The sequence below is a fragment of the Plasmodium gonderi genome (assembly GCF_002157705.1).
Source record: "Plasmodium gonderi DNA, contig: Pgo-contig_73, whole genome shotgun sequence".
In the NCBI taxonomy this organism is placed as follows: Eukaryota; Apicomplexa; class Aconoidasida; order Haemosporida; family Plasmodiidae; genus Plasmodium; species Plasmodium gonderi.
In genome coordinates, this window is record NW_021629006.1 from 11,926 (window position 1) to 23,151 (window position 11,226).

The following is an 11,226-nucleotide window of genomic DNA, read 5'->3' on the forward strand; positions in this document are numbered from 1 at the left end:
ATAATATAATGCTAACATAAATTATTTATATTTATTGTACATGGATAATAAATTGGAATATATGAAAAATAATTTAATGTGTTACTAGTATTAACTTCGAAAACTGATTATTTTCACTTGAATTTTTAAAACAGTTATATTATCAATTTAAAACATTTATTTTTAGCGCTTAAAATCAGAGTCTATATATATAAAATATTTAGTTATCTGTTTGTAATAGTAATTACTCCACATAATAATTTGTTTTAATTACTTTTTATATATAATATTCTGAAGCATTAAATAATGATAATTTCTATGTTAAAAAGTCATGTTAATTCCTAATTTGATATAATATATAATATACTATGTTTAACAAAATATATTACAACTGTAAATATTAGAACAAAAAACATAGGTAGAATTAGAATATTCAAAATATCTCTTACATATATGTATAACATAAAAAACATACATTGTTTCTATATATATAATAGTTTTAATAAATATTATAAAATATGAAGATAATATATTTAACACAAATAATTGTTAAATATTTTTTAATAACTTATATAATTATATAATCATATGGTAATTATGATTTATTTTGTTCGTTGGTATATTATGTATAATCGTGAAACATTATAATTTTCAGAATTTCCTATGTTTTATATTAATTATTATTTAAAAATTATACATAAACCATTAATAAGCAGATGAATTGAAGTATGAGTAATTTACCATTAGATCTATATTTATAATATAAAATAATATATCTATATGACATCATAATTTAATTAGAAGAAATCATTATTAATTATACTGTACATGTAATTAATTTAAATAAGTTTTTTAAAATATAATAATACAATTATATTGTATTCTTTTATTTATTTTACTTTATGGTTCTTGCATGATGATTTAAATGTAATGTCTTATTTTATATGATTTTTTTTTTTTTTATTTTAATATATAATTTTATTTATCGTTATATTTAAATTTAGAAAAAAATTACTGCTTTTCAGAAAAAAATATTTAAGAACTTTTCTCATTTGTTAAATTTCAATAATAACATATTTATCAATTTAATTAATGTATATTATAATTTCAATAATTGTTTACATGATATAAATTTATAGTAGTTTTTCTAGCAACATTAATTATTGTTTATTACGTGTGAATATTTATATATTTATATTATCATTTTTAACTTAAAATATTTTTTTTTTGTAATATTTAAATAAATTTTTTTCATTATATTTAAAATTTTCAATTTGAAAAATTAGACTTTAGGCTTATGTGATAGAATTCTTTTCAATAATTTCATTTTATTTTTTAAAGCAATGCATAATTTATTAACTAATATAATATGGTTGTTAATAATAATCTTCAGCGTTATATGCTACATTACACCTATAATCGTATGAATCGTTGTACATCCTATCAAATGATTTCATTAGATCTACATGTTCTTTATTTTTTCTGTTGAAACTTTTCCTTAATTTCCTTATCTTTGCTTTTAAAAATGATAAAAATGGTGTATACTGAAAAAAATATAAATATATATATATCATTTTTTTGAGTATAATATTTAAGTGATAAATATTATTCATCATAAAATGCAATATATATTGGAATATAAAATAAATATTATAAATTAGTTGTTTATATAACCTTATACAGAATGAGTATAATTATTAGTATAGCAAATATTAAAAAAGTCGTGCTTGATCCTGAAACAATACTTGTGTCTTCTATTTCTAACTTTATTGCCTCTGATAATGTTATTTTCTCTATCTCTCCATTTTTTATTTGTGTTAGTGTTAATGGTTTTGTTCTACCTTTTTCAATTTGTATTATTTTTGGAGATTCTTTAATTTCTGATTGTTTTGGCTTTTCTTCAACCCTTGTTTTTGGTTCTTCCTGTTTTACTAATATAACTTGTTTTTTCTCATCAGGGGAGGGTAAAGTTAATATATATTCTCTATTATAACAATCATAGCATGTTCTATATCTCTCATATTCTTTTTTAAATTCTTCCCTTACTAGTTGTACTCCATGTTTCCCCCATACATTCTTATTATCTAAAATTTTTTTATATGTATCATAATATGTTTTACGATAACTATAATTCCAATAGCGAGAATGAATTTGTATTATATTTTGATATAGTATAACCATATATCGAAACAAGTCAATAATATCATGTGCTTCTCTTTCTTTAATATTATTTATAATATCATTATTATTTTTATCAAAAATATGATTGCATATATCAAGTTGTTTGTAATTTGGAGGAAGTTTCTGATTCTTTAATTTTTGAATAACATCCCCATAAGATTTTATAACTTCTTGCTTATTACAACCAGTGTTTATTAACACATGTATAAGCATGTATATGAAGTAAGTACATCCGTATACTATATTTATTTCATTATAATTAAATTTTTCTTTTAAATAATACAAATAACGACCAAGATCTATAAAATCTAGGTTACTAATTCTACAGCAACATCCATTATTTTCATTCATACTACGATTTAATGCATTGTATAATTCATATAATCTAGTGTTTAAACTAATATATGGACTTCTGTAGTTGCTATTATAATTATTTTTAACAAAATTATAATAATAAGCATATGTGGGAAATACCTCATTAAGATCAAGCTAAAAATAAACATAATTTATTAAAAAAAAAATTTTAATATATAGTTTTTTAAATGTATATATATTTCGCTTAAAAAATGATTGGTAAATTAATTGCGACAATATAATTAATAATTAAAATAGCATGAAGAAACGCACCTCTTCTAGGTCAATTTCATAACCAGCCATTATATTTCATGCCTATGTTAGTACAAAAATATATTATGTGTTTTAATACAAACTTTTTGTTAAACATGTAATAGTAAACATTATATTTATAATATTTCAATTAATATATATAATATTTTAAATTTCTATTTATATAAAATTATATATATATAATGTTCTGTGATATTAGTATCTTTTATAATAAAGTCACTATTGTTACATATTTATATAGTATATAAAAGAGTTCTGCTTGAATTAATTTATATTATAATGTTATATAATAGAAATACGTTTTACAGAACTTAATATATACACATTATATTACTGAAATAAATGTATTATTATCTATAAAAAGGTAAATGTAATATATATTAATACTATCCAAAATATTATTTTAACATATTTATTTATAAGTTTATAATAACTAATTAAAATTTTTATATAAATGGAATTATTTTAAATTTGTGTTTACATGTATTTTATTTATCAGATTTTTTATTAATATATCTATTTCATTTTTTTCAGTACATGGTTTATGGATTAGAAAGCATTTTTTTTAATAATATGATGTAATAATTTCAATAGGTTTTGTTTCAATATACAATTAAAAGTATGTGTATTATGCATAAATTTCTTCTAGAATATATTGGAATTATTTCATTATTATTTTTAGTTTAACATATGAATGTCATAATATACAATTTAATATAATAAGTACATATGTATATATTATTATCATATATTTATTACACACTATTTCATTTTTTTCTGTCTATCACAAGAATATTTAGGATATATTATTACCATATTTGTTTAAATGTAATGAAAAAAGTAAAATTATATATTGCTCATATTGTTTGCACTTTTTATGGTTTAAAATTTGTTCTTTATTTGTGTTAAATAATATATAACTTCAATATACAAAACATCATATAAAAATAAAATGTTAATGTAATGATATAAAGAATTTATATTTTTATTACTGAGTTATAATTTACGAAAAATCCTTTTATTATGGTTTCGAAATTTTTTCATTTTGCATTATATATTTAAAATTATTGTATTGTTTTGTAATAAATAAGATAAATTGAGAGTGCAATACATTATTGCATACAATACATATTTTTCATATATGAAAAAAAGTATATATATATTTTATATTTTTCATTGCTCTTTGTGAGAGTAAAATAAGGAATATTATGCTTACAGTGGCTGTTTATTTTTTTTTTTTTTTGCAATATTTATTAATATACAAACGAGCATAGACAATTTACATAACAAATAAATATATGATATCTCAAGTCACAATGTTTTACAGTAAATTTATCTTAATACATATATTATTATTTTTTTTGGAATTCATAACTCATTTAATATATATTTTTAATATAATAATTAATATTATCTGGAATATGATAGTTAAAATGTTTTACGTATATGTAATTTTTTTCATTTTGTGAACTATAATTTTTTGAGAAATAAAAATTTATTGGAAATATCTTAATTCCAAAATTTTCAAACTGTGCAATGTTAATTAAAAATATGTGAATAAATTCAAGGATATTAATATACTCAGAAGTGTAAATGTATTTTTGATTAAGAATTATGTTAAATAATGTTTTAATTTTATACGTACTAGAAAATCTCACTTTTATTCTATATGTTAAGAGGAATGGTATATATATATCTATTCAGCAATACTGTAAATTCATTTTATTCAAATAACATTTTTTTTGGAAAATATTTAACTTCTTTAAATAGATATTTACAACTATAATAATTTAATTTTTTTTTCTTAATTAGACTACAGTGTGAAATATTTTTTATAATATTTTTTTTGAATCATTTAACATTAATTCATTTTTTACAAGATATGAACGTTACATTTTTTAAATTAATATATATATGTAAAATATAAAATTTCCCTGAATATTAATGTGTAAATATCATATTCATAATGATAGAACACTATATGAATAGAATTATATATTATCCTTCTATTAATGAATAATACAAATTGATACTTTGTTAACAAAAATCACCTATGTTTTTTCTATTGGATACCTTGATACATATTGCATTCATTTAATTTGTGTCCTTTCATGCATATTTATAATATAATTATTATGATTTAAATGATAAATAGTTAATACTATTAATGTAAAAAATATAGAATTATTTATTAAAAATAAGAAAAACAGTTATTGGATTAAGAAACTATTAAATCATATACAACCTTTTTATAAAACAAAAAAAATTGATAAATAGCATATGAATATTTTATGTTACTTTTATTTAAATAAAAAATAACTAATACCTTAAGAGTGACAATCAAAGTGCATAAAAAATATTATTCACTTGTTTATATTATATAATATTAAAAAAGTCCAATGTGCCAGTATTTGTCTCGTGTAAATTTAATTCATATGCTAATATGTTACATATACAATTTCAAAAGAACGTAATAAAAAGATTCAATTATAATTATAAAAAAGATGTGACGAAATCTATAATATATAAATTTATACTATATTTTTTTATTCATTATATATTATTAAATATTGCTTGGAAAATCTGCTTACTTGTAAATATAAGATTTATGAAAATAAATGTTATATATTTTATAGAGGAAAAGGTTCATTATATAAAGTGTAATGAAGAAATATAATCACGAATAATCATTAAGGCTAATTTAAATAAAAGATATATTAATAATATTAATTTATTCTACTTAATAAATATATATCCTTTACATAATTATATTCGTTACTCTAATTTATACTTATTATTATATTTTACTTTTTATTTATATGCTCCACTGTAATGTTTATAAAAGTTTTATATTTATTTCATTTACTGTCCATTTTAACGTAATAGTCATTTTACTTTTTTGAATTAAATTAATTTACATAAAATGATATTATATATTATATTATTTTTTACACTCAAGTGATTTGTAAGTTTCTGATGCATAATCAGATAATTTTCTGTCTTCATATTTTAGACTAAATCTATTAATTTTTTTTTTTTTTTGCAAGATTATTATGTATAATTTTCACTCGTGTTGTATACTGGTATATAAATCACAATATAAAATTTATACAATATATTTTTTTATCACATAGAGTTACAAACTACAAACTGATATACACATTATTTTATATAAATGTTGGAATTAAATAAATTTTTATTTTATTTGAAATTCCCAAATGTACAGAAATAAAAACTACTACCAGTGTTTCATTCCCTATAGCATCTACCGTTTGAGATCTATCATATTTAAGTTATACATAATCATAATTTTTTTTTATTTCCATATAATTTTAGAAAGGTAATTTAATTCTCTTTAAAGGAAGATGCATTTTTTTTTTGACTGATTGTTTGACACACGCTTTTCAAAAAAATATTTAGAAAATGCATTGAATTTTTATATTGTGTTTAGATTTTTTTTTTTTATAAACTTTATTTATTCTAAATATTCATTGTAATTAAACTTGTTTAGGATCTTTTATGCAGGATTCTTTTATCATTTTTTATATATTTCTGAGAATATTATATTGTCCTCTTTATTATACCATTATGTCTCATAATTTACAAGTACTGTGAATTTTCTTTGGATCACATGATTGAAGAAAGTTGGACATATTATAATAGTTATTCCATATATAAATATTTAAAATATTATTAATATCAACATAATAATCATATAATTATTTTATATATTCCCATTTAGTATCATCAGCAATGATAGAAATGGATTTACACAGTAGATATTAACATTGACACATTCGTGTTTTTTATTAAAAAAGCATTCCTAGAACGTTCAATTGCTTTTTATGAAGTAGTAATTTTATAGTATTCATTATAATCATAAATTGTATTTATATTGCAATATATACAAATATAAATAAGAGTTCAATCATCTCTTTTTCTGCATCATATGCTTTTGACAATTATGTTTCTAATTAAGGTAATGCTTCTGCAAATTTTTTTTACAACATTAGGCATACCATAGAATTTAGCTATAACATTTCTGCAGTATTGTTTACATGTTCTGTAATAGTTGTTTTTTCGTATCAAGAGATTATAAGAAATATGAGAGGATAATTTTTTCATATAATAATGCATCACTTACTAAATTAAATTTAAACTATATATGAAAATATGTCTTACTATGTATAGAACAAAATTCAGTGAAGTTTACAAAACATGAATATTAAAATGATGAATTATATATTACAGCTAATCGTAAAGAATGATAAGTTAATTAGAATAAATATAAAGTAATGGAATACATAAGATATACTTGCAAATAAGTGATGTTTTCATTTTTTCTTTTAATACATTGATAGATGTTTTAATAATTACATTATTTATTCTTGACTGGTTTTATTTTTTTATTACGTAAAAAGTAATAAAAGCTTTTTATATTACATTGTCGGAATTTTCACTAATTATTAATATGTATCATAAAATATGTTTTTATAATAGTGTATTATACATTAATTTTTATTTCATAATTATGTATTATAAATTAATGTATTAATTTATATATAAATATTTTTCATATGGATATATTTTTCCATAAGCTCTATATATTATATGTGATATATGTTAATCTATGGAAAAAAAAAAAAAATTAATGCACATATAATTGTTACATATGCGCTTTTATTACGTGATATTTATTATAATTTAATTATTATTATATCATAATATTTTTACCATGAATTATTTTAGCAATATAAACACAGAATTATATTATTTCAGGATATGATATTGATTATAATTGAAAGAATTTAATTGGATTATTTATTTTTACACTAATGGCTTATTTATTAATGTATTTCTTTTTTTTTTATAATATAATTTTATTTTATACATATACAAAAATTATTAATAAATTTACTTAATTACATAAAGGAATCACATCTAACGTGTAATAAAAAAAATAACACTACTTTTATTCCATTTCACATAAATAAGTCACATTTAGCTAATATTTTTTATATTTACTCCCAGAATATTTTTATGTTGTCATGGAAATCATATAATAAGGAGTTTTTAATTATTAATTACACCAAATTTAATATTATTTACATATTTTTTCTATTCAATATTTTAGATAATAAATAATAAGGATTTTATATAAAAAAATTACTGCATTATATTATTTAAATGTTATTTTATTTTATCCCTTTTTATTGAATTTATAAATATAAGATTACTACATACGGGATATATAGAAATAAAAACATAAATCTTACGTCATTAGTAGTAATTTCACCATAGATAAAATAGTATTTGAATATATTTTTAATAAAAAATGAATTATTATATGTATTTTTATTATTTCATCTTTACAACGTATACATTATTTACGAATAATTTTTTGATCATAAGCAACAAAGACGACGGGATAATCTAATGGATACATCAGATATCTTACTTTTAAAATGATGCTATAAAAAAAATTTATAATTGTAATAATGTGCACTAAGTTTTTTCTTTGTTATATTGTTTTTATATATAGTTATTTTATGTCGAATTTAAAACTGCATTATTATGTGATACTTAATGAAATTATATAGGAATTTAAAATTTTTTTTTAATAAATAGTATTATATATAATTGTTTGTTAAAACTACTACCCTTGTATAATCTATCAACTATTGAAAAATATATGTATCCTACCTATTTTATTGTCTGTTATTCATATCAAAGTATTATTTTTTGGAGTAATTAATAGTATTTAATTTTATCGTATGAGAACAATAATATCGATATGTTTTAATTTAAAATTCTCATTATTATATTTAAAATATATTATATTTTTTCGATTATATAATTTGTGTAAGTTATATACACTACTTAGCATGTTTCAATATTAATTTTAAATAATAAAAATTTATATTATACTTATATTACTCATCATTCCATTTTTTATTCTTTTATTATTTTAGACCTTTGTTTTATTGATAATTTGCTTTTATAACATCTCCATAAAAATAGTACATTAAAGAACCTTTTTTATACAAAATTATTTTTTATGATTAATTCCAATAATGGTGTTATTTTATATTTTAAATTGTTGCACATTTCTGGTAGTTCAATTTTCTTACCTGAATTATATTATAATTGATATTTAAATGATTTCATAATAATTATTATACCAATAAACTTTTTGAATATTATATTGGGATTTTTACGTTCATATATTTACATATGCTATGTTATATCTCTGATTGTATGTGTTTATATCCATATGATCATGTACTGGGTATATGTTCTTTTCATCATCTGCTTCATAAGCATTTCTTATTACTTTTACTCTATTTTTGGAACGAATCGTGTTGCCAATTGGGGTAAACTAAAAAAAATGATAATAAAAATTTCATGTATTTCTTAATATTATATATTTTTTTTATTTATTATTAGAGAATAAGGTGAAAATAATTTTCTATATAGTTCATATTTTTAAAAGGATTTTATATTCACCTTATACATTAAAAAAAAAAGGAAAAACACTGAAGAAGTAGTAACAATAGCTGTAGATAAAATTTTTTTTATTGATACACTTGCCATTAATGTTTCAGAGTCTTCTGGTAATATTATTTCTTCTTCGAATTCTGGTTCAACTAAGTCTACAGGTTCTTCATGTGGCATTCGTGCTTTATCTATATCTATGGATCGCTGAATTTCATCATCTGGTTTACAAAGGAATGATTCCATATTCTCTTCAGGCTTTAAAGGTGGTAGTTGTATTTTTTTTGCTTGTATTGATTCATCCTTTATAAGATATGTATCATATGCTATCTCAAAACTTCTTAAAAATGAACATGTTTTTTCTTTAACCCCTCTATGTTTAATACTGCCTACAGTGCAATATTTACTATTAATATCCCTATATGCCTTTACCAATTTATAGACAAAATCTTGACAACTGCAGTAAATTTTATCCTTACTCCCTATCAATGTATCCCTAATAAGACCTATGTTAGACTTAAATATATTTAGCATTACAATGGAAAGCGGTTGTAAATAATTATTATCGTAGAAATAATATAGGCACTCATTCTGATATGCTAGATTGGGAGATATTTTTTTAATCAATTTGAATATATGACTAAAAAAGTGTGGATTCAGATTATGTTTTCTTATGGAAATATATAACCAGTTGTTTAAGTTGTTACAATTTTTATGTTGAAACTTGGATTCATCTCGTTTATCACTAAATAATTTTAAATTTCTTACAAGTTTGGCACAGACAGCATAGTGCAAATCATTATTCGTCCTTACAAGACTTATAATTGACTTACAGAATTTATGATACAATTTGTTTCTATCAGATAGATCCACAATTTCATCGAAACTATTATGAGCATCCCATACATTCCATAAAAAGGGATACTAAATCAAAGAAGAAACATATAAAATTTATATTAATAAATAGAGATTTGCACGTTGTGAAGTGTTATATAAAATTCAATATGCGTTTTGTCACATAAAATTAATTTTTAAAATATATAAAAAAGAAGCAGACTTGATTTTGCAGCCGTCTAAAATATAATGCTAAGTTAGTCATGATATTTTAATGAAATTATTAAAGTTCGTTCAGTAAATATTATAATAAAGAAGTTATTATAATGCATAAGTTGGATATGTCAAGCATTTATTGATAAGATTGAAGCTTATGGAATTTATATTAGAATTAAATAATCTTTAGTTTGTTTTTGTATTAATAAAAAAAATAATATGAAAAATAGACAAATAATTTTCCAAAAGATGTGTTGTAATAATGGGATATATAAAATTATTATATAAATATATTTTTATAGGAAAATTTAATAATTCCATAAGCACAATATATATATTAAAAAAAATATATATACAATTCGTTCATGAATATGAATATGATTTATTATGCATACAATATTTAAAGAAAAAGATATAATCATTGTGTATATGTTTTATAAATATACATATTGGTATACATAATAATATATAGCCTCGATTGTACATATTACTTACTTTTAAGAATAATAGTTTTTAAATTTTCATTATATTGCTAATATTATATAATATTTTTCAATTATAATATTTTTTGTAGTTATTAAATGATTGATACGTTTCTATGGTGCAAAACCAATAATTTATATTAGATTCTTAAATGAATATAAGGTAATTTATATTATATGTATATATTTATCATAACAATATTACTTTAATAATAAACATATAATTACAAAAAATTAGAACATTTAACAATGTATATGAGCAATTACATTTATAAATTTTTTTTTGTGAACAACATATTATAAATTATCTAATAAGTAACAAAGGGCCAATAGGGTCATTGATATAAATACTTCATTACTCATTGTCCTATTTTTAAAATAGATGGATGTGTACAATGAATTATTTTCAATA

At 19.4% G+C, this 11,226-nt stretch overlaps 2 protein-coding genes across 2 annotated transcripts; both read right to left on the reverse strand.

Moving 5' to 3' along the window:
* Positions 1–1,355: 1,355 nt before the first annotated feature.
* PGO_000780 (variable surface protein) lies at positions 1,356–2,817 on the reverse strand (the record flags this gene model as incomplete). Its single annotated transcript, XM_028690834.1, has 3 exons — positions 1,356–1,490; positions 1,654–2,649; positions 2,788–2,817. The coding sequence occupies 3 exons, from the start codon at positions 2,815–2,817 to the stop codon at positions 1,356–1,358; spliced, it is 1,161 nt and encodes a 386-aa protein (XP_028546635.1).
* A 6,190-nt stretch (positions 2,818–9,007) lies between these two features.
* Positions 9,008–10,381, reverse strand: PGO_000785 (variable surface protein; the record flags this gene model as incomplete). Its single annotated transcript, XM_028690835.1, has 3 exons — positions 9,008–9,166; positions 9,295–10,206; positions 10,340–10,381. The coding sequence occupies 3 exons, from the start codon at positions 10,379–10,381 to the stop codon at positions 9,008–9,010; spliced, it is 1,113 nt and encodes a 370-aa protein (XP_028546636.1).
* Between the last annotated feature and the right edge of the window lie 845 nt (positions 10,382–11,226).